The sequence below is a fragment of the Hippopotamus amphibius genome, chromosome 11 (assembly GCF_030028045.1).
Source record: "Hippopotamus amphibius kiboko isolate mHipAmp2 chromosome 11, mHipAmp2.hap2, whole genome shotgun sequence".
NCBI lineage: Eukaryota > Metazoa > Chordata > Mammalia > Artiodactyla > Hippopotamidae > Hippopotamus > Hippopotamus amphibius.
In genome coordinates, this window is record NC_080196.1 from 34,652,542 (window position 1) to 34,679,078 (window position 26,537).

The following is a 26,537-nucleotide window of genomic DNA, read 5'->3' on the forward strand; positions in this document are numbered from 1 at the left end:
AAGACCCAACACAGCTAAAAAAATTTAAAAAAAAAATTAAAAAAGAAAAAAGAAAAAGAAAAAGGACAAGAGAAGAACAGTTCCAAACAGCTTTTGATGACCTGGGCCTCACAGCCTGGCCCCCACTATTCCACTGTCCCTCTGCCTGGGGCCACCTGGGTGCGTTTCTGCAAAATCATGGAGCAGAATTCCTGCAACTGCCTCAGACAGGTGAGCCCTGAACAGCGTTTCACAAAACAGAGCCCAAGGTGAATGCAACACTCTCCCTTTCCAGGGGGCGGTGGAGAAATCACAGCAGCTGGTCTCAGCTTATTTCTTAACCTGCTTGAGCCTTCATTTTCCTACCTATGAAAGCAGAGGGTCAGACTCTCAGAGTCCTTCCGGGTCTAATTTGAAGCTGGTCTGTTTGCTCACCCACTCACTAACGCACTCAAATGCTGGTGCCTCCCGTGTGCCAGGCCCTTCGGTGCGACTGAGAGCCTCGCAGGAGCTCCGGCGCTAACACAGAAGACAACCGATACACAGTGAACTCCCACAGAATTGCTTCATTACAGCCGTGGTGAAGCGCTGCCATGCAGTGATGCTGGGTGCCAGGGGCCCTGACCGCATCCTGGGCACAGGGATGGGGGCGGGCGGTCAAGGAGGGCTGCTTCCAGGAAATGAAAGCCAGTCCGTCTAGTAACTGAATGAGCAGGAGTGAGTTAGGCAGAAGGTGGGAGGGCCCCGAGCTATTCCTTTCTGTCTCTTTAAATCCTGCTTCTAAGTCTCTCTTGCCGCTTTGCGTATCAGTTGCCGGCTCCTGGACCATCTTCCCTGTGGGTCCCATACATGCCATGGCTCCTGAAGTGGAGACTGAGCCCAGAGGGTGTGCCCCCCAGAAGCATCTCCTGGTGATCTCTGGAAGGGCATCGGCACACAGGTATGGGGAAGAGGCAAGCTCCTTCCCTCAGAGTTCACAGTCTGGTGGGGAGAAACACACCCGCGAACAAATAATGCCGGCATCGAGTGAAAAGGACTGGTCCAGAGACATGCGCAGATGCCAGTGTAAGAGGAAGGAGGAGTTTCTCTCCTGGGGTCCTCAACTCCCGTGTCTGTGAGATGGGGAAAACCTACCCTGCTTCCTCCCATCACTCAAGGGAGGCGTAAAATGATGGTCGCAGGTATGAAAAGCGTTTGACTCTCTTTGGAAGTGAGAGGGACCAGAAGTATCCAGAAAAATCCAAATCCAGAGTTAACCCCAACCAAATGCTTTTTAATCGATCTCCTCTCCACCCCCGCCCCCCAACCCCACAAGACCCGCCCAGAATTAGAGAGCTCTGTTTCCTGTCCACCTCCATCCCTCTGAACAGTGCAGCGCAGGAGGGAGGAAGCACAGAAATCAAGGATTGCCAGCTTCCAGGTGACACGGGCGCTCGCTCAGCGTGCTCCCAGGACCGTCCAGCACCCAAGCATCCCACTGAGCATGCTCCCAAACTTCTGCGGACACACTCTGGACTTCCTTAAGTCCCTGAACCCTCCTGTGCACTCTCTGCTTGCCATTTATTGCTTTATAGCCCTACATTGCCACGCTGTGCTGACCTCTGCTCACGACTGTCCTTCAGCAGCTCCCATATGATCACGACCAAGGGCAGTGGGCCCAGCCCTGCCCGACTCAGGGACACCAGCCACTCCCCACCCCCTGCCCCACCCAGAGCCATGCTGAAGTCACTCACCACCCCACTGAGCACCCATTTACTTTTCCCTCCTCCCCAGGACCCAGTACCCCTATCTTTTTGCCCTAAAAGAAAAGGAATTCTCAACACTTTGGTAGACAGAGAACTGACTTCCACAGGAATCTCTGGAGAGTCGGAAAAACTGGAGGGCTTATCTGGTCCACAGCAGTCAGAGGGAAAGCCTGCCTGAGGGCAGTCTGGATGGGCTGTCCAGGCCCTTTCCTGGCTATGAAAGTTTCCTTCCCTTCTGCCCCAATTACTTCCGGCCCCCTGGGATCCCTCGCCCCACTGGCCATCAAGCAGTCGGAGCTGGTGCCTGCACCATAACTAGGGCTGTGCCCACGTTCATTACCTCCTCGGCGCTCTCGCCTCCACCATCCTTGCTCGAGCTGCTGGGCTTGGCCGTGCCTTTGGCAAGCTTGGGGGGCTCCTGAAGGGAGAAGATGGAGGTAGAGTTAGATGCTGGGGAAGGGAGAGGCCTCATCCACATCCCTTAGGTCTTTGCTGTTGTAATTATCCTCTGTCCAATTGAATCAATCAATCAATCAATCAAGCAGGACCACTGAGCACCTACCTTAAACCTGGGGCAGTGGGGGTGGGGGCAGGGGTACACAAAGGGACATTCAGTCCCTCAAAGGCACCGAGTTTAGAATCTGGTTAGGAAGACAACTCGAACACACAATAATTCAGCATAATCAAGCTCCTTCACCTCACAAGGCTGGTGTATGAGTTAGGGCCTCTGTCAATTAAGAACCAGGGTGGGGAGGCTCAAGGGAAAAGCATCATGGAACAAGCTGCTCAGACTGGCTTCTGGCGAAAGCGGGCAGAGGGGGCCTGAGGCTCTCACGCTGGAGGAGAGGGAGTCACCACTCTACCGCTGGGGCCATCTGGAAAGATCTGGAAGCCTTTTTTGGATATCACAAACAGCACCCAGATTAGAAACTGCTACTGGTACAAGCAGTGGGGCCCAGGGATGCTCACAGGTATAGGAACTGTTCCAAAAACACCTGGGTAGACAAGCACAAGGCCAGGGACGGGGGTAAGGCCCTGAATTGCTACAAAGAATGAGCACTAGTCTGAAGTCTCCCTCGGGAACCTGGCTGCTGGCTCAGAGCCCTGGCCTGCCCAGCATCTCTTCCTATACTTCGGGCCAAAAAAAGCAACTGCCCAGGGATAGGATGGGGAAAATGTGAAAACGACTTGAGGATTTGGGTCTGACTGAAAGCTCAACACAAATCATCCACGTGCTGTGGCTGCTGCCAAGGCAGCTCAGAGGACCTGCCATCCAGTTATCAGACCTGTGCAGGATGCCTGGCACGGGGGGACATGGAAGCATCCCTGTCCTTGGCACTGACTGGGCCATTCTGGAGGATCTGGTTCAGTCGTGAGCATCAGACTTGGGGAGGGATAAAGACAAATGCTAGGTTTTCTTCAGGGGAAATACAACCCATACTGGGAGTAGATTCAAGAGCATGTTCCTGAGAGCAACAGCTGCAGGAACTGGGATAGTTAACAATGGAAGGGAGGAGTCATGGCGGGTGGGGGAGCAAGAGGGATCTTTACAAATAAATGAAGGGCTGCCATGTGGACTAAAGATGCAACTTGTTCTATAAGGATCCAGAGGCCCAAAAGCCACAGGCAGAAGTGGCAGGAAGACACGCTGAGGAAGACTTTTCTCCTGGAGCAGCTGCACAGAAACGGCTGCCTAGTGAGCTTGCAGCGCCCCAACCCGAGAGCGTTCAAGCAGAGGGGCATTCATGCCTCCTCCAAGGCATGATGCAGAAGGGACCCGAGCCTTAACTGCAGATGGGACTGGAGGACCCTGGAAACTACTTCCAGCTCTGAGAATCTGCGACTGGATAGCACCTGAGCCCCTTCACTGAGAAGTCTTAAATCCGGTGATTGTGCCGATGGGGGCAAAAGGATTTCAGGGAGAAGAGAGAGCTGCGTGGGCTGGAGCAGGGGGAAGGCTTCGTGGGGGTGGGGAGGCAGGGAGGCAGGAAGCTGCTCCCAGGTGTGGAGCAGCTCCAGGCAGTCACATCGGCAAGCCCTGCGGTCTAGGTGGCTAGGCGCTCTCCCAGCGCCCACTGACCAGGCTGGGCACACTCACCCCTTGCCAAGGGGCCAGGGAGTGGCGCAGAGCATAACGTGGAGAGGAAAATGATGAAGGGGGTGCAGGCAGGATGCAACACTGAGGTGACCGTCTGCACACACCGCAGTCGTGGGCCTCTCAGACAAAACTGACCCGTCTGCACCCACGTCTCATCTTTCTCCTTGATCGTGAGCTCCCCGTTCCTTTTTGTACCCCTCCACCCACCCTGAGGCACTCAGACATATCTCTCAGGGAACTTGCCGAAGAGAGATCTCAGCTGCCTGGGGGATATGTTAGGGGATGGGGGTGGGAACCAGGCCACCACCCTTGCTCCCTGGCTCCTGCAGAACAGGTGAAGTGCATAGACTTCAGCCCAGCGCAGCCAACCAGTGCTGCATGGCACTGTGGTTCAGAGAGAACCCTGTGTTCCAGGCCCAGTTCTTACTAGCTATACAATCATGGGCAAGTTAACTAGCCTTGCTGAGCCTGTTTCCCCATCTATTATGTGCCCAAAATCAAAGTACTTAATTCTCTTTATTTTTTATATTTTAATTTTTAAATTTTTTATTTTTTGTCTGCACCACACGGGATGCGGGATCTTAGTTCCCTGACCAAGCATCAAACCTGTGTCCCCTGCAGCAGAGGCGTGGGACCACTGGACCACCAGGGAAGTCCCTCTAATTCCCTTTAGCACAGTGTCTGGCACATGAAAAATGAAATGTTAGTCAATGTTATTAATATTATTATGAACAAGAAGAAAGTGGGAGGAAGCAGGGGCACCCCACCCAGGAACCTGAAAGAGAGACGTGCTAGATCAGAACACGAGGGAAGAGGAAGGATGCAAATCTCTCCAAGGGTTGACTCAGCACTCAAACCTTGAGCACCTACTGAGTTCAAGGGAGATGCCAAACCAAAATGGAGATTAGTTATCACCTCGAGGGGGAAGAAAAGACTTGTCTACAATTAATTACAGTCCAAGGGAACACAAAAGGGCCATAAGTGACCTACCAAGTGCTCTGCAAATCCAGGGGAGGAGGGAACCCAGCTAAGGGTTCAGGACAGTCTTCAGGGAGGAGGCCATGAGGTTTGGCCAGGAATGGGACCGGCGGAGATGAAAGAAGAAGGGGAGAGGTGATGGATGAGCAATACCGAGCCTCCATTCCCCACCCCCACGCCATTTAGGCAAACCCCAGTTACACTGTCAGGACTTAACCACTGAGGGAGGCCAAATGCAACTGGAAATCAAAAGCAGAAAGTTAAACCTTAAAGGGGATCAGAGATGCCTGGCCCCATGCACCCCAATCCTTCCCATACTCTTCCCCAACCAAACACGCCTGTGGGCCTAGCAAGTCTTAAGAATTTTTCTTCTTCTTCTCAATCCTCTAGTAGCTAAAGGCTTTCCGTGGGTGGGACAGTATCTGTTCAATCAGACTAAAAACTATAGATTGGTGAGGACCTCTCCAGCTTCCCCTGAACTGCACCCCTCTCCACACTCCTTGCGGGAACCTTTCAGCCCCTGGTGTGGCTGACTTGTGTGTGCATCACCGACAGCTAAGTTGCCCAAACCACCTCAGCATGCCTGCTCCCCAAGGACACAGGGCCTGGGTGGGGCACCCAAACCTGCCCAGCTCAGCACCCCAGCAGGTTCAGTGCCCGCTATACCATCACCAACCCAGAATCTCAGGCCCTGAGAGGTTATGGGGACAATCTAGAATCAGAGCTGCCTGGCAAATCTCCAATAGCCCCGGGATAAGGAGTTTAATTGATAAGGTCAGAGATGGCAGCCCAGCAACCCAGCCAAACAGAGAGCAAATGAAAGCATGACACCTCTGGGGTCATAAAGTGGGTGAGCAGAACACCAGGCCAGAACCAGCGCCCACCACCAACAGGGGCCAGCCCCAGGAGAGAAGCTGGGGGAGGCTGGAACTGGTATCCTAGCATCCTCTGTGTGAGTCTGTACCTCAAAGGAACCACACCTCTGAGTCAGACCGCAGCAACAGCAGGAAACAGAGGGTAGGAAAAGACAGGGATGAAGAAGAGGGGAAGGCAGTTTGGAGGTAAAAGAGGAAGGTGAAAGAAGGCAACATCAAGAAACGGCCTGTGTCAGGACACCAAGACAAAGGCAAAGGTGTCCAGAGGTGGCTGGCCTGTGGGGTAAGAAGGAAAGCTAATCTGATAGTGAGGGCAGATTCCCAATTTTGAGGACAGTGTGGCCCAGGAAAGACAGAAACCCAGCACTGGTACAAAAAAGGAAAAATGCAAAGGTTATCCTCAATTAGGAATAAGGGGAGGAGCCTGCCCAGATTATGAAAGGTGACTACTTTAGGATGAACCTGGAAGTGGGTTGATGTCTGCTAGGGGTTTTTTGGTACAGAGGAGGCCTTTAAGTCAGGAGACCTGCTATTACAGCTGGGCCTCCAGCAGGCTGTGTGACCTTGGCCAAGTCCCTTCCCCTGTCCCCCTGTCGGGGCCTCAGTCTCCTCATCGGTATCATTAGGGATTGCACTGAATGCGCTCAGACACACTGACGTTCCGAGGTTCCATCGGCAGAAGGAAGGGCTCAGTCCTGGTTTACAAGTTTGTGTGTGAAGGAAGAACTAGAGGGAGGGGCCTAGGCCAGATTCGGTGGAGGAGAGAGAAAGCAGAGACGTTCTAGGTCAAGGAGCTTGGCGGGGAGGGAGAAGGGGCTGTAGGGGACGGTGGAGAAGGCAGGCCCAGGCCCAGGCCCAGGCGGGTGGGAAGAGGAGGGAAGAGAAGGGGGTGCCCGGGGTTGGAGAGAGGGGTTAGTCCTGGAGGGAGGTGCTGTCTCAGATAAGCGGCTGTCCCAAACGGCAAACGGATGGGGGATGGGGAGGTGATGGAGGCAGAAAAAGCAGGGGAGTGACCTGGGAGTGGGGCAGGATCTGGAGGGAGGTGGTTACCGTGGGCCGGGGGTCGGTGGAGGGAGGAAGGGAGGTGCATGTGGGGGGACTCTATCCCGGACAAGAGAGGGAGCTTTCTCAGCTGCGGTACAGGCTGGCGGTGCAACCAGCAGCCGGGGCGGAGGGCTGGCCCCGGGAGTCCTGCGGGGGCCGGACGGGAGGGTCAGTCTGGAGCTGTCCCGGGCCTGGCTAGGGCCCCTCCCAGAGCTCCGCGCAGGCCCCAAGGCGGGGGCGCGGGGAAAAGGGCCACGCTCACCTTCTCCTTCTTCAGTTTATAGGGCATCTCGGCCCGTCCGGACCCGGCCCGGCTCCTGCGGCCCCGCTCCGGCTCCGGCTTTGCTCGGCCGCACTCGGCCCGCTCGGCGTCTCTTCGCCACCGCCTGCGCGCTGCGCCCGGGTCGAGCGGTGTCTGTGCCTCCAATTGGCCCGAACTCTTACAAACCTGCCTGACAACCAGGCGCCGCCTTCTCCGATTGGCCGCTGGAACCAAGCGGCTTCCTTTTTTTCTCATTGGAAAGGAAGAGTACAAACCGCCAGGGTTCGGCTCCCAGAATTGGCTGAAGTGGGAGGTCCCGCCCCAAAGGGGGTCGAGCTTAGCATGAGAGGCGGGGGTCAGGGGAAGCCCGGGCTTTGCACCGAGTGCCGCACTTCGGCTTCTAGCGTGTGTTGGCCTCGGCCATTCTTTGCAGCCCGTTCCGTTCTAAGTGGCTCTCACTCCTTCCCCACTGAGACTCCGCCCAGTCCGAATTGAAGCAAAGAAGCCCTAAAATGAAGGGTACCTTTCTTCATCAGGGTAACGTAACACTAATTGTCTACCCAAAACTGGTGGAGAGAGCTCCCAGGGGGCCTCGAGGGCATCCGTTTCCGAGACAAGCCTTGTGGAGGATCAAAGAGGAAGCCTGACCCGGGTGAAATGAGATGAGAATCCAGGGTTTGTTGTAACTTTCGGAAGAGGATCCCCGTTGCTACTGCAGATGTCCTAGGGTTGGGGAACCAGCTAGACCTGAGCACTTGGGAACGCAGTGGAGATGCTACCTCATTGTCGTGTGTCTTGGAAAATACATCCCTTACTCCCCACCCTGCCCAAGCCAGCGTCCTAATGGATAAGATCAGTTCCTGCCCTCAAGGAGTTCACAGTCTGGTGAAGTTCACAGCCCTGTATAAACAGATGATTAAGATACGATGTAATAAATTACACAAACCTAGAGGTGGCTGGAGGAACATGTTTCAGAAAATCAACTCCAGTAGCAGGTTGACTATATGAAGAAACTGGAGAAGCCTCAAGAACAAGCCTGTGGTCCTTGCCCAGGAGAGCAGTGTTATGAGGCAGTGGCCATAGGCATGGAGAAGAAGGGACAAAATTAGAAAATGTGAAGAACTAACAGGATTTGGTGATTCATCGGATTGTGTGAAGGATGGTAAGAGAAGGGGAGGAGTTGAGGATGACTTCTGGAAGCTGTCAGAGATGTAGGAGGAAAACTGGTGTCATAAAGGCAAAGGAAGTACAAGAGGATTGGTCAATGGTGTCAGATTCCAGAGAAAGATTGAGTAAGATCAAGATCAAACACCATCACCTATATTCCACAGTTAAGAGATTACAGTGATCTCTGCAGGAAAGTTTCAAAAGAATGGAAGGAAGGTTATAGTGGGTTGAAGAGCAAGCAAGAGATATGGAAGTAAAGGCAACAAATCTAGGCTCCTGGCTATCTTACAGAAGTCATATTTGGCTTTCAGTGATTAATGACAATTTCAAGGTAATGTAGAGTGGATGGCATGCCAACCATTATTTGCTGGGGGAAAAGCCTGGGAGGCAAGCACATTTATTTGTGGATGGAGATATTTGTGTCTGTATGGGTGCTGACCCAGGCAGGATACCAGATGTATTTACCCATTCCCAAGACCTCAAGGAGCACCACAGCCCTGAGGCCTGGAGCTTGCCTGCTACTGTGTAAAGGAGGCATATCCTCTTTGGACTCACCTTACCATCCTCCTAGTCCTTGGTTCCTCTGAGAGGCAGGGGACAGAGCCACATGATAGTTTAGAACTACCAAACAGGAATTTCATCCTTGTGAATTCAGACACCTAGTACATTCTTGCATGCTGTTTTAAAGATGCAGAACTGGGCAATTTCAGGTTTAGGACTAGAGGCACCTCCAGGAAAGATAACCAAGCATTTAAAAAACATTTTCTTGCCTCTCTAGGAATAGAAATACCTTATAACATGTAAATCTAATATTCACCCTCAGATTTTCAGGAAATTTTCAGGAGTGCAGAATGGACAAAGTAGAAGACTGCCTCAAGATGAAGGAAAGGAGAAAGTTTGGCACAGAATGCAAGGAAGAGAATACACAGTCCAGAAAAAGAAGATTGCCAGCAACAAATCCACTGATTCTGTTTTTTTCTTTTGCCACACCATGTGGCATGTGGGATCTTACTTCCCCGACCAGAGATTGAACCCCGTGCCCCCTGCAGTGGAAACACAGAGTCCTAACCACTGAACCGCCAGGGAATTCCCCAATCCATTGATTCTAAATACAAGTATATTGTTAATAACTGGAAGTGTGACCAGCCAGTGTCCAAGTGTCTTATACAGAGCAGTGGAGGTGTAGACAAGGATGACTCTAAGTATGGGAAGATGGGAACAGATGGGAAGCAAGCTGTTGGTTTGGTACTCATGACTGAAGCCTTGAACCTTTCTCTTCTGCCTGCTCTGCTGCCCACTCCTCTGTAGGGTGGAAATAGGAATGGATCTCCAGTCTGCAAGGATTGGTGGGGAGAGAGCATCTAGTTTTGGAGAAATGAAAAAGCGAGACTACTTTGTCTTTGCTTCCAGCTTGGTGGGAGTAGAAAGAACAGGACAATAAACAGGACAAGAAACACTGGAACGTGGGTTTTGTGTAGGATGTGTTGGAACAGGTGTGGCAGCACCAAGCACTCCAGGGCTACGTGAATCACATGTAGTAATTCAGCCAGCAGCCACTACATATCCCCAGAAGCCTGAGACAGTTTTATAACCCTACCACTCCCTCCTGCAACTTTCCCCACAACCCCCAAACCTCAGTGCCTACAGTTCCACAGAGTGGACTCCTTCCTAAACACTCCACCCACCGCTCCCTGCAGTGGGCCGAGTTTCGTGCAGGGCACAATGACCGTTCATGGATGATTCAGTAAACTGTTAAGTACATGCTATGGGGAGGGTAGTTGACAGAACGTTACTCCCCAAGCAGGCGCGGAAAGTAAATCCCTGTAAACACGTCTCAAAGGGTGCGTGCACAGGCTACCCGACCATTGCGTTACTGCCGCCGAGGTACCATCCGAATCCAGCCAAAGAGCAGCTCACCCTCCAGGAGCGCGCTGCTGCACCCGACGCCCCGCCCACTTCCCTCGCACCGCCCCTGACGGAAGCGGAAGCGGCGTGTGAGCCGCCTGGACGTCGGGCTCTCTGGCTCCGGAAGGCGCGCCCCTTCGCTGTGCTCTCAGTGCTTGTTGGTCTCCTGTTACCATGGCGCTGGCGGTCTTGCGGGTCCTGGAGCCCTTCCCCACCGAGACACCCCCGTTGGCGGTGCTGCTGCCGCCCGGGAGCCCGTGGCCTGCGGCGGGGCTGGGCCTGGTGCTGGCGCTGCGGCCTGCTGGGGAGAGCCCGGCAGGGCCGGCGCTGCTAGTGGCCGCCCTGGAGGGACCGAGCGCGGGCACCGAAGAGCAGGGGCCGGGGCCTCCGCAGCTGCTGGTTAGCCGCGCGCTGCTGCGTCTCCTGGCCCTGGGCTCCGGGGCGTGGGTGCGAGCGCGGCCCGTGCGGCGGCCCCCGGCGCTGGGCTGGGCGCTGCTTGGCACCTCGTCTGGGCCCGGGCTCGGACCGAGAGTTGGGCCGTTGCTGGTGAGGCGCGGAGAGACCCTGCCAGTGCCCGGACCGCGGGTCCTGGAGACACGGCCGGCGTTACAAGGGCTACTGGGCCCAGGGACGCGGCTAGCTGTGACTGAGCTACGTGGGCGGGCCAGACTGGGTCCGGAGACTGAGGACAGCAGCCGGCCCCCACCCCCGCCAGTGGTGTCCTCCTTCGCGGCCCCTGGCACAGTCCGGCGACTCCGGGGAGTTCTGGGAGGGACTGGAGATGCACTGGGGGTGAGCCGGAGCTGTCTCCGTAGCCTCGGCCTCTTCCAGGGCGAATGGGTGTGGGTGACCCGGGCTGGAGAGTCATCGAACACTTCCCAGCCACACTTGGCCACGGTGCAGGTCCTAGAGCCTCGCTGGGACCTCTCTGAAAGGCTGGGACCCGGCTCTGGGAAGCTGGGAGAGCCCCTCGCTGACGGACTGGCCCTCGTGCCTGCCACTCTGGCTTTTAATCTCGGCTGTGATCCCCTGGAGGTGGGAGAGCTCAAAATTCAGGTAGGACACAGGACCGAGGTCAGGAATGCTTTCTCCTCTTTATCCCCTCTTCTTTGTCTTAACTGAATTGGAAGATCAGAGCTGTAGAATTTAGGTCCCTTACTCCTTAGATCTTGGACTTTTCACTGAATGCCTCTTAGCCTTATTTACCCATTCTCTGCAATTAAAACATGTTGGTGGTGCATGGGAAGGGTTTTCACGATTTGGGTGAAAAATGAGAATTACAAATTACCACATGTATATATTAGTCTGCTAAATCTGATCAGTTATTTGTTGAATTGCTGCAGTGTATCCAGTATCATACTGGGTAGTATGATACTCCAGCTTTTGCTCATTCTCTCCTTGACTTAAAGTTCCTTTCTATTCTTTTAGCCTCCTCGGTTAAAATCTTACCATCCTTTCCTTCAAGGCCCACCTAAAGATGCCACCTCCTTCTCAAAGCCTTATGTGATCTCACCACCACCAATTTAACATTACTTCTTCTTCCTAGAGTATTTTGTACCTTTCAGAGAGCATTTATTTTATTGTTTTGTTATGATCATGTAATCTGTCTAATCCTGAATTGTATATTGTAAATTCCTTGAAGGGAAGGGCTCTTTATTATCTTTAGTGCTTGGTGTTTAATTTTAATATTTAACTAAATATATCCAAGAGGAGTTTTTCGTTTCTGCCTTTAAGGAGCTTACCTGAAGAAGATAATTGTATCTGGGGGGAATAAATATAGTCTACTGTTCAATTAAGCACCTAGATGTATGGTTTAGGCCTGCACTGTCTGGTATGGAAGTCATTAGCCCCTTGGTAGCTCTTTAAATCAACTGAAAGTAAATAAAGTAAAAAATTCAGTTCTTTGGTTGCTTTAGTCACATGTTGAGTGTTCAACAGCCACATGTAAATATAGAACATTTCTATCCCTGTGGAAAGTTATATTAGGTAGTGCTGGCATAGCCAGGTAGTGCTATGGGATGTCAAGAAGAGAGATAAGGTATGCATGAATGGAAATCAGTTTGGGTTTCCTTCTGAATGGAGGAAAAATACTGGAGTACTCAGACTGGAGCTCATTTAGCTGACCCAACCCTTTCAGCTTCAGTGAGATCTTATCTTTTAACTACAGCCTGAATTCAGAGTGTCCCCACTAATGTCCAGTTAATATTCCCAGTGGCTGTCTGGTGTCACTCAAATGACTTGTTTTTACCATTTCACTGTCTCTGGGCCAGTATAAAGGTATCACAGAATGGTTATCCTTACTGGTGAACTTTTTGGAGCTAGAGTCAGAAAAGTCAGAGTCAGAAATCTATTCCTGGTGCCCAGTAGAAGGAGAGGTTTCTGTTTTCTAAGGAAGGTATAGATATTCAGCTCTGCTACCTTAGGTCTCCTCTCCCACAAGCCTCGTGGTTATGGGAAGGATAAAGGATGGAAGTGGAAATATTAGTTGCTAAGAGATTGGGCAGAGCCTGACTCCTTGGGAGAAGGTTATAAAGTGGTGGTTATTTCTCTAATAGAGATACTTGGAGGGCTCCAGCACCCCTGAAGACAAAGGAAGCTGCTCAGTGCTGCCTGGGCCTCCGTTTGCCAAAGAGTTACACATCGAAATTGTGTCCTCTCCTCACTACAGCACTAACGGAAATTATGACCATGTTCTTTACCGGCACTTTCAGACACCCAGGTTAGCTGCTCCCCCCTTTCAGGAGGATAGCGCCTTACCCTCATTGCTCTCCTCCTATCCCATGCCTTAAATTCAGGTACCACAGAGCATCTGATTTTTTAAAAAGCCATAGTCTAAGGCAATATTGTGGCTAGAAGCCTCTTGGTATGTCAGGCAGACAACAGAAGAGCAATCTGGACCAGGAGGTGAATCCAGACATCCTAACCTGAGAAACCACTTTGATTTGAGAAGCCCCCAAGAGAGCCAGGATCCTGCTTTGCCCCACTCTGGTCTCTGCTCCCTTCTCTAGCCTCTCTACCATTTCCTGCAGCTCTTTCTAGGCCGGACTTGTTCTCTGGACCACTGCTTGGGATCTCTGGGTGGGCAGTAGGCCCCTAAGAAATGGGCTGCATGTTGGGGGTGGGCACGCGGGCATGTGTCAGGCCCCTGCTCTTGACTCCCATTGTGAGCTGACCAGGGCCACTGCTGTGTTGCAGGGCAGTCCAGGAAGGGGATGTTCTGTGTGTGCCAACAGTTGGGCAAGTAGAGATCCTGGAAGGAAGCCCAGAGAAACTGCCCAGGTACGCTGCTGCCTCCTCTCCTGCATCTGGGGTTCTTGACCTGGGTGCAGGAGTCCTCAAGTTGAATGCAACAATTTTGTGCCTAAGAACATTTTGTTGTTGTCACACATATTTTTCTGGAGAGAAGGCACATCCCTTCTTCATGTTCTCAAATAGGTGTGTGACTGAAAAAAAGAATTAAGAGCCACTGCCTGCTAGCTTTTGGGGGTGTTTATCCTCAAATTGATTTGTGGTCCTAGATAAAGGAAAGCATTTAGAATAGTTTAATGGCCTAGACCAATGTGGGATTCCTTGCTTCCCATTCTTAACCAGTGTTGTTTGGGCCACACCTCCCATACATTCAGCAGGAGACCCAGGTTCTGCCCTAAAGGATGGAGTATACACCTGCTGCTTTCCAGTCCTGTCTCCCGAGGCGGGGGAGGGAGCGATTTCTGCTGTCCTTGGGAGGCCTTCCCCCTTTCCTCATCCTCAGTGGAATGAGACGTAGAGCACAGCTGAGCCAAGGACCCAAAGCAAGGAGTCCAACCTTTCTCCTCCTCCTTTTGACTTTTTTCTTAAATTAATTAGTTTATTTATTGGCTGCATTGGGTCTTTGTTGCTGTGCACGGGCTTTCTCTAGTTGCAGTGAGCAGGGGCTACTTTTCGTTGCAATGTGCAGGCTTCTCGTTACAGTGGCTTCTCTCATTGCAGAGCATGGACTCTAGGTGCACAGGCTTCAGTAATTGTGGCACACGGGCTCAGTAATTTTGGCTCTCAGGCTCTAGAGCACAGGCTCAGTAGCTGTGGCGCACAGGCTTAGTTGCTCTGCAGCATGTGGGATCTTCTCAGACAAGGGATCGAACCTGTGTCCCCTGCATTGGCAGGCAGATTCTTAACTACTGTGCCATCAGGGAAGTCCCCCTCCTTTTGACTTTGATTGCAGAGGTTGCATGTGAAATGGTGAGACAAAGAATTCAGAGACTGCTTGGCCTTTTGTGAAGGGGGAAGAATATGTAGCTCCATACCCCAGGACTGATTTCCTATAGGGATTTACTAGAAGGAGAAGGCATCTGGTAGGCACACTAACCCAACTTTCTGGGAAATCTCAGTGAGGCGGTGGGACTAGCCTGCAGGAACTTGGGCATAAGAGCCATCATGCCCACAGTCTCTGGCCGAGCCAGCCTGAGTCCTCTGACAAGAGAGGGACGCCTTTTCTGGAGCGCCTGATTTGTCCTTGGTCAGTATTCAGAGCTGGGTTCTGGCCAAAGCTCAGTCTCCCCAGTCTCAGGGCTGTGGTACAGAGAAAGGGCCTGGTATTGCCCTGTGTAATCCCACTTGGTGCTACAGGGCACCTCTTTGAGCTTCCCCAATTCAAATCTACAATTGGAGCCTGTGGAGAATGCCAGGCTGCTATCTGTCACTTCCTACTTCTGTATCCCATCTTAAATATAGCAAATGTCTATGAGCTAGCTTTCTAGAGGAAACTACAGAATGCCCACCCTTTGTACTTTGAAAGGAAAACAGGCACTAGGGCCTCCTGAGACAGACTGGCAAGCCAGTCCTGTTCCTGGACCTCCGCCATGCCAGCCGCTTGGAGACCTGTCTCCCTCCTCTGGGTGCTGAGCACACAGTTCTCGTGTGCTCAGCAGGTCCTGGAAAGCAGGGCTGGGGTGGACAGGTGGGTCCAAGGACAGAGAGGAGTGCTTTAGCCCCCACCCCCTGTACTTTGTAAGGGGAAACCTGCAGGGAGACTCCTGTGATCCCTGGCAAGGAAGTGCACTGTAGCCCCTTCAGACTGTGTTCCGTTTTCCCACATCAGCCTGATGGGATCCAGCTCTACTGCCTCCCATCTGGCTCTCGGGAACAACCCAGTGTTCCCCAGCAGTGTCCAGATATGTTCCAGAGGTCTGGCCCATGTACTCACTGAGGTGGTCCATCCACTCGCCGTGGAGGGGGGGTGGGCATGTCTCCCTCCCCCACTCCCCATCCCAGTGCTGTTCCTCCTTGCCATGTGCACTCGGACTTGGGATGTTGAGCTTCATTGACAGTCTAGGTTGTGGACCCACCCATCATTTACTTGTTTATTTCCAGCATTTATTTATAATGAATAATAGTAGGACAGTTTTCCTTATGCTCTATTTTTTACCACAGTCACTGCCTATGGTAATAGTTACAGAGTTTTTTTTTTTTAATATTTTATTTTTGGCTGTGTTGGGTCTTCATTGCTGCATGTGGGCTTTCTCTTGTGGTGGTGAACAGGGGCTCCTCTTTGTTGCAGTGCTCGGGCTTCTCAGTGCAGTGGCTTTTCTTGTTGCAGGGCATGGGCTCTAGGCTCTCAGGCTTCAGTATGCGGGCTCAGTAGTTGTGGCTCTTGGGCTCTAGATTGCAGGTTCAGTAGTTGTGGTGCACGGGCTTAGTTGCTCCGTGGCATGTGGGATCTTCCCAGACAAGGGATCGAACCCATGTCCCCTGCATTGGCAGGCGGATTCTTAACCACTGTGCCACCAGGGAAGTCCCTACAAGAGTTTCTTAATACTAGCCTGGTATGCTTCCCCCTCCACCTGAAGGCATTCCCATTCCCACTCCCTTCTGCCAGAGGGATCAGCTCTGTGACTGTGCGAGCAAAGGAATTTGCACCTTGATTGGACTTTAAAGAGGCCCAGGCTCTGTCATTGCTGTCCTGCCTGAAAATTGAAGACAGGAATAGTTTATTTCTTTATCTGAAAAATTGGACTAGTAACTGCTATCTACTACCTCACCCTCCACCCCCTTAGTAGGTTGAGTAACCCTAACTCACTCTGGCACTAGCCAGTGACTGCACAGCCCTGGTTATGACTGGGAGCTTTCGAAAAATATAAATGCCTGAGCCCCACCCCAGATCTATTGGAGCAGAAGCGGGGTGAGGCTGGGGCCTGTGCTGTCTTTTTATTTTCTCCCAAAGGAAAGAAAATGTTAAGTTTTAAATTGAGATATAATTCACATACCATAAAGTTCATGCTTTTAAAGTGTGCAATTCATGGCTTTCAGTATATTCACAAGGTTGTGCCATCAACATCACTAATTCCAGGACATGGTCATCACCCCAGAAAGAAACCCCCGCCCGTTCGCAGTCACTCCCTGTTCCCTCCTCCTCTCAGCAACTGGCAACCACTAAGCTACTGAATGGAATCATACAATATTTGAGAGACATTGATTTTTTTTTAAAGTTTCACAGATAATTCTAATGTGCAGCCAAAACAGAGAATCGTTAATCATTAAATGTCTTTATGAGGGAATCTGCCTGCAGTTAGATTTTGTGGATGATTGAGTAAGAGCCATAGGACTCTTTCCTCTGAGGTTTTGGGTGGCCTTGGTGGGTATGTATTTCAGGGAGAGACTGTGTTCTGAAGTCAGTGAAAACAGTCAGATGTTCACCGCTTGGTGCAGGGGTGGCTTCTCCCGCTGGAGTGGATGGGCAGGCCGCTTACCTGGAGAAACACACCCCCAGGTGATGTTGTCATGAGGGATGCAGAGGACAGGCATGGTTCCTGCCCTCAAAACGCATAAGGTCCAGTCAGGGAGCTAAGAAAGACCACCTGCTTTCCTTTTCCTCCACGTCCCCCCTCCCCACCTGCACCGTGTCTAGGGGCATTTATTTGTGTGTGCTGCTCTTGAGTTTGTCCCTGCAATGGACCTCTGATTGAGACAGCCGCCTTACCCTTGGGGAGGGGGGGGGTGTGGGCTCCGGATCTGGGGTTCATTGGGCCTCTTTCCTGCAGGTGGCGGGAGATGTTTTTTAAAGTGAAGAAAACAGTTGGGGAAGCTCCAACCAGCGCCTGCTTAGCCGACACCACCCACACCTCCTTGTACTTGGTGAGGCCCTGGTGGTGGGGGTGGACCTGGGGAAAGGAGCAGAAAGAACTTCTAGAGAACAGACTTGTGGTTGCCAAGAGGAAGGGAGGGTGGGGGAGGGATGGATTGGGAGTTTGGGATTAGCAGATGTAAACTATTATATATAGAATGGATAAACAACAAGGTCATACTGTACAGCACAGGAAACTACATTCAGTATCCTGCGATAAACCATAATGGAAAAGAATATGAAAAATAATGTGTATATTTGTATAACTGAATCACTTTACTGTACAGTAGAAATTAACACAAGATTGTAAATCAACCATACTTTGATAAAATAAAATTTAAAAAAAGAACTTCTAGAAACTAATGCTTCCTTCCACCTTTCACAGGTGGGTTCTACCCTGAGTCTCGTTCCAAGGCTTGCATCAGGGGAATCGACTCCCTGGAGCAGCTTGTCTCCTCCAGGCCTGGAGGCCTTGGTGACTGAGCTCTGTGCTGCCCTGAAGCCTCGCCTCCGGCCAGGGTGAGTGAGGCCGCAGCCTCGGTGCGAGAAAAGCCTGCTCAGAACATCCCTGGAGGAGCGGCAGGCCAGACAAGTAGTTCCTAATGCCCTGGCCAGAGTGGGGTTAGGTGGACCTCCCTCCAACTTTTAGGCCCAGGCCACTAGCCCATGTCCTTTCTGGTAAGCAAATTCCCAGGCTCCTTTCCTGGGATAACCTCTGTCCTCCAAGGTCAGCTGTGGAGGAAGAATCTCCACTAGGGACCACTGTCTCTGAGGCTGCCCTTCCCCTTGGGGAGCCCACTAGCCATCCTGACCTTCACCACCCTGGCCCTGAAAGACAAGTCCTCATACCACTGGCCTGAGTGTAGCCACACACCTTTCCCTAATTCCTTCCAGTACAATTCAGACCAGACAGAGCAGCCGAGGCTTTCTTGAGGGAAAAAGAGAATTAGTCTCAGCTGCTGGATATGTTCCACGCCCCTGCCAGAATACCAAGGGGGTGTGGGAAACGTGGCCTCACCATGTGGTGACAGCCCCTGGTGGCGGGAGGGAGGGTTGCTTCAAGGACGGTGCCTGCTTTCTGGATCCAAGGGGCCCTGTGTCACTGGGGACTCTCACGTTTGGGCAGAGTGGAGGAAACAAATGTGTGTTCTCTGGTTGCAGGGGTGCCCTGCTGGCAGGAACTGGCAGTGTCCTTCTACGGGGCCCCCGGGGCAGCGGGAAGACCACCGCAGTCAGTGCCGCCTGCGGGCGCCTCGGGCTCCACTTACTGAAGGTGAGGGGCCCTGGAGAGCAGACCGCAGCTACGTCTCCTCCCTAGCCCGGATTCTCCCTCTGCCCTCTGGCTACTAGCCTGGCCCCACCACCGCAGCCTGGTAGACCAGTGGATCAGATAGTCCCGTGATGCTGAGCTGCTGAGAGATGCTTTTAGGAAGGAGGACGCTCCAAGTTTCTTGTGGGCAGTCCAGGGAATGAGGTTAGGGTAAAGAGGAGTTAGGGCTTGGCCAGTGTTCCCTTCCTCCCCATCCCTGCCCTCCAAAAAGAGATGGCCTGCACCTTCTTCTGACTCCTTCCCCTCCCCAGTTGTCCTGCCCCAGTCACCCCTGCCCCTTGCTCACAGGCCCATCGGGAACCCCCTCCCCAGGTGCCCTGCTCCAGCCTCTGTGCAGACAGTAGCGGAGCTGTGGAGACGAAACTGCAGGCCGCTTTCTCCCGGGCCCGGCACTGCCGGCCGGTGGTTCTGTTGCTGACAGCTGTGGACCTGCTGGGCCGGGACCGTGATGGGCTGGGCGAGGACGCTCGTGTGGTGGCCACGCTGCGTCGCCTCCTCCTGGATGAAGACCCCCTCAGCAGGTATCATCCAGCGCTGGGCCTGGAAAGGGCCCAGCCCTCTCTTGCCCACCCCCTCAGCGGCTTCTCAGACGTTTGCTGCCGTCTGGCTGCTCTCCAGGCAGCCCTGCGCTGAGGGGCGTGGGGGTACCTGGAGGGAGGAGGGTGCAGTCCCTGATACTTCTTGGGGAACACTAAAGCACAGCCTCTGCCCTCGTTGAGCGCCCTGTGTGAGGAGGACACCCCGTCTGGGAAGCTTTGGAGCACTCATCTCCCTATCCCGTCTCGGCCCCACCCTCCCGCCTGCCCTCCTGCACCAGCCTCAGGACGAGGCAGTGCTCAGGCCACCTTCTCACCCTCAACGTCCACTCCCTGTCTGCAGCTGCCTTCCCCTGATGGTCGTGGCCACCACAAGCCGGGCCCAAGACCTCCCGGCAGACGTGCACACAGCGTTTCCTCACGAGCTGGAGGTGCCTGTGCTGTCAGAGGGGCAGCGACTCCGCATCCTGCAGGCCCTCACTGCCCACCTCCCCCTGGGCCAGGAGGTGAACCTGGCGCAGCTGGCACGGCGGTGCGCAGTGAGTACCCGGGTGGGGTACGGGCCTCCCTGCGCGCTTTGTCGGGGTACTCAGGCTGCTGTGCAATGAGGGTAGAAAACCGGAGGCATCGGTGTTGGGCCTCTGCTCCAGCCAGGGCCCCGGCCCCCCAAGGCTTCCTGCCTACTGTGCCCTGTTCACGTGTCCTCTCCTGTGGTTCCCCAGGGCTTTGTGGTAGGTGATCTCTACGCCCTTTTGGCCCACAGCAGCCGGGCAGCCTGCGCCAGGATCAAGAACTCAGGGTAGGGAAATTGAGCGGCAGGAGGCAGTACGGGTGGACGGGGTTGGTGGGGAAGGAAGGAGGGCAAGGGCCCCGATGGGGAGGCGGCCCTGGGTCAGGACCTCCAGAGGCCTCCCTGGGTTTTTCTTTGCAGCTGGGCAGGTGGCTTGAGCGAGGAGGATGAGGGGGAGCTGTGCGCTGCTGGCCTTCCTCTCCTGGCTGAGGACTTCGGGCAGGCGCTGGAGCAGTTGCAGGCAGCTCACTCCCAGGCCGTCGGAGCCCCCAAGGTAGACACTCCAGGTCCTTGGAGGTGGGACCGGAGCACCCTCCTCCAGCACATGCCCAGCTGTGCCCTTTCCATCTCCTAGATCCCCTCGGTGTCCTGGCACGATGTGGGCGGGCTGCAGGAGGTGAAGAAGGAGATTCTGGAGACCATTCAGCTCCCTCTAGAGCACCCTGAGCTGCTGAGCCTGGGTCTGAGGCGCTCTGGCCTTCTGCTCCACGGGCCCCCTGGCACGGGCAAGACCCTCCTGGCCAAGGCAGTAGCCACTGAGTGCAGCCTTACCTTCCTCAGGTGGCGAGGGGGCCCAGCAGGGAGGGCAGGTGGATTGGGGGCTGCAGCAGGCTGGGGAGGAGGAGGGGGTGGCCAGGAGGTGTGCTGTGTGTTTCTGCATCTGAGGAGTCTCACCCTCTCCCATCCCCTCCCTCAGCGTGAAGGGGCCCGAGCTCATCAACATGTACGTGGGCCAAAGCGAGGAGAATGTACGGGAAGGTGAGTTGAGGGGTGGGCAGTGCTTCTGGCCCCTGTGCTGCCCCCACCCTCAGGCTGCTCACGGTCACTGCTAGTCTTCCTCTCCCCAGGTCAGGTTCCTGCCCAGTGGGGCCTTGTACCTGAAGTGCTAGTGATGAATTGTCAACGTGGGTTTCCCTCTGCATCTCCTGACTCCAAACCCCCCTGGGCTTCCCCGTCCCGTGGGCCCCTGTGTCTCCTCAGTGTTTGCCAGAGCCCGGGCCGCTGCTCCGTGCACCATCTTCTTTGATGAACTGGACTCCTTAGCCCCAAGCCGGGGGCGAAGTGGAGACTCTGGAGGTGTGATGGACAGGTGGGCATCTGAGCCAGAATGGAGTCTGGGGTCCAGGACAGGGCCGTGAGACAGGTTGCACTAGTCTTTGAAGCCCAAAGAGTTCCTGCCCTTCTGATTCTGCGATAGTATAACGGAAGCTAAAAGGGGCCGTGGAGTTGGGTGTGGGGCATTGAGGACACAGGGGCCTGTGTGGAGGGGTACACAGGGCATGACCGGGCAGGTAGCTCCGTGGAGACGGCCTGCAAGGGGCACCACAGGCAGGGCAGAGGCCAAGGATGTGCCAAGCCTTGTCTCACCTTCACGTCCTCCTCTGCAGGGTGGTGTCTCAGCTCCTGGCCGAGCTGGATGGGCTTCACAGCACTCAGGATGTGTTTGTGATCGGAGCCACCAACAGACCAGACCTCCTGGACCCTGCCCTTCTGCGGCCTGGCAGGTGTGCACCTTGTACCTTTCACCTCTGCCAGGGCCACTTGGGCCTGTCCCTTGACCCCCCATCCTGTGCCTCGCCACCCTCATGCCAGGCTCCCTGACACTCATGCCCACCTATCTCCCTAAAGGTTTGACAAGCTGGTGTTTGTGGGGGTGAGCGAGGACCGTGCCTCCCAGCTCCGTGTTCTGAGCGCCATCACGCGCAAGTATGCCCTGTTAGAGGGAGACCTCCACAGGGCTTGGGCCTTGGGATGGTTAGGGGATAAGTGCAAAGTGCACAATAAGCTGGTCAGGGATGCCTTCTGACAAAGCAGGGAGCGCCAGCTAAGACTCTTCTTTCTTTCCGGCATCCCCATAACAGATTCAGGCTCGAGCCCTCTGTGAGCCTGGTGGACGTGCTGGACCACTGCCCACCCCAGCTGACGGGCGCAGACCTCTACTCCCTATGCTCCGATGCCATGACAGCTGCCCTCAAACGCAGGGTTCAGGACCTGGAGGAAGGTGAGCCACTCACCAGCCCCAGAGGTCCACCAAAAACCTCGTGGGCGCCAGGCCTGGTTCTGGATTTCAGAGGAGGGATGGTTGACCACGGGGGGACTCTGGGCAAGAAGGTGCCCACCCAAGGGCACTCCCCTGCTTGGGCAGAGACCACAGCCTCTGTGCCCCAGGTGGCCTCACCTCCCCTTGTCACCGCCAGGCCGGGAGCCCGGGAGCTCGGCACTGCTGCTCACCATGGAGGACCTGCTGCAGGCTGCGGCCCGGCTGCAGCCCTCGGTCAGCGAGCACGAGCTGCTCCGGTACAAGCGCATCCAGCGCAAGTTTGCGGCCTGCTAGGAGCCTCCTGCAGCCTGGGACCCTGCCCACAGGGGCTGAAGGTATCTAGGTATCTCCACAGAGACCTGAGAGAGCAAAGGCTCTTTCACAAGCCAGTGTCCCCAACCCACCTGAACACCGCCTACCTCCAGGCGATCCCCTGAGTGCCAAGTGGCATCAGGAGCCCCGAGAGCACGCAGGAGGCATCCTCTTCCCACCTGTCCGCCCTCCAGGCCAGCTCCAAGACTAAGGCCCCTCTGCTCAGGAGGAGGGATCCGGTCCTGAGGGAGCCCATCTGTGGCTGAAAATAAAGTGCATGCTGCCCCCTGCTGGTGTTGTGGTCTGAAAGGTTGGCGTGGGGAAGAGCAAGGCTGTGGCAGAGTAAACCCCCGGGGACCGCAGGAGCCTGATCCTTATGACATAAACACAAGGTGTACAGGACGTGAAAAAGGCATAGACTATATTGTTCAGCTTTCCATCTGCCTGAACCCAAATCCCTGCCCCCCAGCTGCAGTCTGCCGCTCCCCACACCCCAGGACCTGCACTGGAGGGGGCTGGGCTTGGTGTGGGTCCCCTCCTCCCCGTACAGAGCCTGGCAGCGCCTGGGCAGAGGGCTGTGGAGGCTGAGGCCTTGCTCAGTCCATCTTCTTGAGCACATGGATGAAATAGCAGGGAATGTAGGCCTGGTCTGGTTTGTATGGCTTGAAGTCACCCAGAACGCTGTGCTGGCACTTGCCCCCGAAGGCTGTTTGAAGCAACTCCGTAAAGGATGCCAGACAGTGAGGGTAGTAGGAGAGCCGGAACTTACTGCAACAGAGTCCCCGACCAACCATGAGGACTGGTGGCCTCAGCACCCTTCCCCCACCCCACCCCTGCCCCGTTCCCCTGCCTCGCCAAGTGGGTACCTCCAGCCAGGAGAACCGCTCTGGCCAGTCCCCGGCACCTGCACTGTGTAATCCAGGGTCACCACGTGGGCCTTGTTGTTCACTGTCAGCACTGACGTCGTGACGTCCTTGGTCAGGTCACCCTGTAGGTGGTGGTGCCTGCTGTGTCAGCCTCCACAACACCTTGGGACCTGGACCCCAGGATCCCGGAGGTCCCCCCTCCCCCAGGGTAGCCCCACCTTGTAGTAGATGTTCTTTCCTGGGGGTGCGCAACCTGTGCTGAGGATGTGGTCGTAGTTGCGATGATCAATGACCAGCACGCCCCCTGAGCGCACCATGCTCGCGATGTTCTTCAGGGCCAGCTGGTGCTCGCTCTGGTCCCCTGAACTCCAGGCAGGGACAGAGAGGCTGTGTCTGCTCAGGACCCCCAGCACCAGTCTCCCTCCTGTCTTTCTCCTCCCCAGGGGCCTGGAAAGGGTACAGTTCAAAGCAGGGCCCATGCCCAAGGCCACATCCCCTCTCACCTTTGCAGTCTGGCAAGTGGGCAAAACTGTTTCCAAGGCAAATGACAGCATCGAAGCCACCCCCTGGTGGCTGGGGCACATCTTTGTCCAGAGTCATCCAGTTGGCTTCTTCAATGACTGGGGGCCGGGAAGGGGAAAAGCGATCAGGGTGGCACCATGGTACCAGCAGTACCCACCTTCACCAAGTGCAGTCCTGCCTCAGTTTCCCCTTCAAGAAATACCCAGGGGCTCCCCATCCAGTCAGGAGGAGGGGATCATTATGGACATGGAGGGTGAAGAAGAGGGGCCCAGGGAGGAGGAAGCCATCGTTGGAAAGGAAGGCTCTGTGCTTACGCATTTTTATTTGGGGGGAAGACAAGACACTATAAACAATTAAAACTAGCCCCTCATGCACGATACCTCATCCTGGTGCCTAAGCCTCCAAATGACAGTGGCTTTACAGTCTTCCTTGAAGAAAACAAAACACTCCACCACAGGAGCTAAAGGAGCCCAGGACAGAGAGAACCGTGTCCTTGGTGGCCTGGCTGGACCCACGTACCCCACTTGTCAAAGGCAGGCTCGTGCCGCCGGTTCCAGCGCTCTTTAAGTGCATACTTCAGCATCTTGTCACTGGCATCCACACTTGTCACGTTGAAGCCCTCTTCCACCAGCATGATGGAGTCCACCCTGGGCAGGACCAGGGATGACAGGCAGAGGGGACAGTCAGGCCTGGGAAGGCAAGGAGGAGACCCTGTGCTGGACACTTCTGTCTCCTCAGCTCTTCAGAGTTCTCTATATGCTGTCCCCAGGCTCTCTCCACTAACCTCAAATGACCTGGCAAATTTGTAGCAACTTTTTTTTTTAGGTATTCCACAAATGTGCATTAATCCTCATGGCAGGGACTTCCCCTGTAGTGCAGTGGTTACGAGACCGCCTGCCAATGCAGGGGACACGGGTTCGATCCCTGGGTCGGGAAGATCCCACATACCATGGAGCAACTAAGCCCGTGCACTGCAACTACTGAAGGCTGCATGCTTAGAGCCTGTGCTCCGCAACAAGAGAAGCCACCTCACTGAGAAGCGCGCACACGGCAATGAAGAGTAGCCCCCCGCTCACCACAGCTAGAGAAAGCCTGTGGGTAGTAATGCCCCAATGCAGTCAATAAATAAATAATTTTTTTTTTTTAATCCTCATGTCAAGGTAAGGTGGATGGTGTTACTCCCATTTGGGGCGAACTGAGGCTCCTGGAAGTTAAGTAACTTGAGTGCAGGAGGTACTGTAGTGTGGCGGCGGGGTGGGGGAGGGGGGAGGTTGTATTTTGGCTGTGCCACTAGGCTATCAGGATCTCATTTCCCTGACAAAGGATCGAACCCGGGTCCTGGGCAGTGAAAGCATTGAGTCCTGATCACTAGGCCACCAGAGAACTCCCAGAATGGTAGTTTAGATCACAGGCCAGACCCTAATCAACCTGGGTCTGCATCTTCTCTCCAACTTTAGTTCTCTGAGGCCAAATTTCTACAACTGTAAATGGATATGCTACTTACCTCATGGGGTTTTGTGAGGATTTTAAAAACTGATGTATCAAAAGCACCTGGTACAGTGCTTTGGCAGAGGCACATGTTGAACAAGTGTTAACTGATAACGCTGCCCCGCTGGAGCCGGATCCGAGCTTCCGTGGATCTGGCCCCAAAGTCTGGCCCTTGCACTGCCCTCGGGAACTCGCCTTCCCCACCCACTGTGCCCACACCCTCACTCTCACCCTGGGTCTCCTCCGGCCTCGCCCTGCCTGTTCTGCCTGGGCAAACACTCATTCCTGACCCTGGCATCGCGCCCCCGCCCGGCTCCGGGTCGGCGGAGGAGGCTGCCCCGACGTGCCCGGCCGTGGTCCTGGGGTCCGGCTGCCAGGGCCCAGTCGATCCCGTGGCCCCAGTGCCCCCGGTCCCCATTCACCCTGGTCCCCAGGCGCCCGCTCACCCGGGTTCCCACCCCCACCCGCTCCCGCTCACTCGGGTCCCCCGGCCCCCGCCCGGGCTCACCCGGTGCCGCAGGCCACGTCGAGCACCCGCTGGCAGCCGTGCCGGCGCAGCAGCCCGAGCAGCCAGGCCTTGTACTGGTCGGTGCGGCTGCGGGTGTCCCCGATGTAAAGCTGCCACACACGCGCCGCCTCTCCGTCCGCGTACTGGTCCGGGAGCCCTTCAGCCGCCACCCCCAGGGAGCGGGTCCGGTACACGCTCTCCACCATCCTGCGACGCGCCTGGCTCCGCTGCCAGCGGCTCCGCATTTATAATACGGCCCCTGCCAAAGCGCCGGCGGCCCCACCTGCCCAATGGCAGGTGAGCGCGGGGACACGCCCCTGCTGGGCTCCGGGCCGGGGCCGCGGCTGCCTAGGCAGCGGGGAGGGCGCTGCCTGGCAATCTTGGAGGAGCCTTTCTCGCCCGCCTGAAGATCCGGCCCTCTGGACGAGCCCTCGGCGGGAAAGGACCCTCGCAGACCCCTGCCCACTTAACCCAGGTCGCAGGAGGACCCGGGAGGGGCCAGGAGAAGGGGGAGCCGTGAGAGCGCCCGCTCCACCCCCACCCCAAGCTGGAAAGAAACTCCAGTCCACAGAGATGAGCGCCCAGGGCTGAACCGTCCCTAGTAGGAAAAAAAGGTATTAGCATACCTAAAAAAGGATTGTCCAGCTGAAGGAGGGCCTGGTTAGCCAGGGAAGGAAGGAATGGGGAGCATCTGGGGATAATGCTGGCTTGGCCATTCAAATCCAAGAGCAGTTCTGACCCAAAGAATCACTCCACCCACCTGGGGGCAGGTGTTCCTCTGTCCTGTGGGTGAGGCAGCAAGCTTTTTTTTTTTTTTTCCAGCTGCCTAAGGTGAATTCTGGTTCCAGTTCCTCTCCAACCAAGCACCCTTCTAAACACCAACTGCTTTCCAGGGAGGTGCCCACAGAGTGGGAAGTCCAGGGTCAGGGGTGGGAGAGCTTAGTGCTCTTGCTATCGTGTTGCCCACGGTCACTTCATGAAATTGGTCCTTT

At 54.9% G+C, this 26,537-nt stretch overlaps 3 protein-coding genes across 5 annotated transcripts in view; 1 reads left to right on the forward strand and 2 right to left on the reverse strand.

The window, feature by feature from the left end:
* PPP2R5D (protein phosphatase 2 regulatory subunit B'delta) overlaps window positions 1-7,126 on the reverse strand; it is a 20,871-nt gene extending 13,745 nt beyond the window's left edge. The window contains exons 1-2 of the mRNA XM_057698507.1: window positions 6,982-7,126; window positions 2,065-2,142 (exon numbers count right to left, since the gene is read on the reverse strand). Of these exons, the coding sequence (XP_057554490.1) occupies window positions 2,065-2,142; window positions 6,982-7,008 (105 nt within the window). The 5' untranslated portion in view covers window positions 7,009-7,126. The remainder of the gene's footprint in view (window positions 1-2,064; window positions 2,143-6,981) is intronic.
* A 3,025-nt stretch (window positions 7,127-10,151) lies between these two features.
* PEX6 (peroxisomal biogenesis factor 6) lies at window positions 10,152-22,445 on the forward strand. Of its 2 annotated transcripts, XM_057698886.1 has the most exons (17): window positions 10,152-11,109; window positions 12,609-12,772; window positions 13,249-13,332; window positions 17,070-17,163; window positions 17,538-17,671; window positions 18,314-18,425; window positions 18,795-19,003; window positions 19,362-19,557; window positions 19,741-19,817; window positions 19,950-20,082; window positions 20,164-20,369; window positions 20,506-20,567; window positions 20,790-20,898; window positions 21,197-21,313; window positions 21,438-21,515; window positions 21,671-21,810; window positions 22,007-22,445. In XM_057698886.1, exons 1-17 carry the CDS (start codon window positions 10,228-10,230, stop codon window positions 22,141-22,143), a joined length of 2,934 nt encoding a protein of 977 aa, XP_057554869.1. In that variant the 5' UTR covers window positions 10,152-10,227; the 3' UTR covers window positions 22,144-22,445. The 2 variants fall into 2 exon arrangements, with proteins under 2 accessions (XP_057554869.1, XP_057554870.1); XM_057698887.1 differs by lacking the exons at window positions 12,609-12,772; window positions 13,249-13,332; window positions 17,070-17,163.
* Window positions 22,446-22,556: 111 nt separating this feature from the next.
* GNMT (glycine N-methyltransferase) lies at window positions 22,557-26,075 on the reverse strand. Of its 2 annotated transcripts, none has more exons than XM_057698889.1 (6): window positions 25,546-26,075; window positions 24,069-24,196; window positions 23,531-23,647; window positions 23,246-23,388; window positions 23,028-23,149; window positions 22,557-22,929 (listed from the first exon to the last, which is right to left on the reverse strand). In XM_057698889.1, exons 1-6 carry the CDS (start codon window positions 25,788-25,790, stop codon window positions 22,758-22,760), a joined length of 927 nt encoding a protein of 308 aa, XP_057554872.1. In that variant the 5' UTR covers window positions 25,791-26,075; the 3' UTR covers window positions 22,557-22,757. The 2 variants fall into 2 exon arrangements, with proteins under 2 accessions (XP_057554872.1, XP_057554871.1); XM_057698888.1 differs by having other exon boundaries at window positions 24,069-24,238.
* Between the last annotated feature and the right edge of the window lie 462 nt (window positions 26,076-26,537).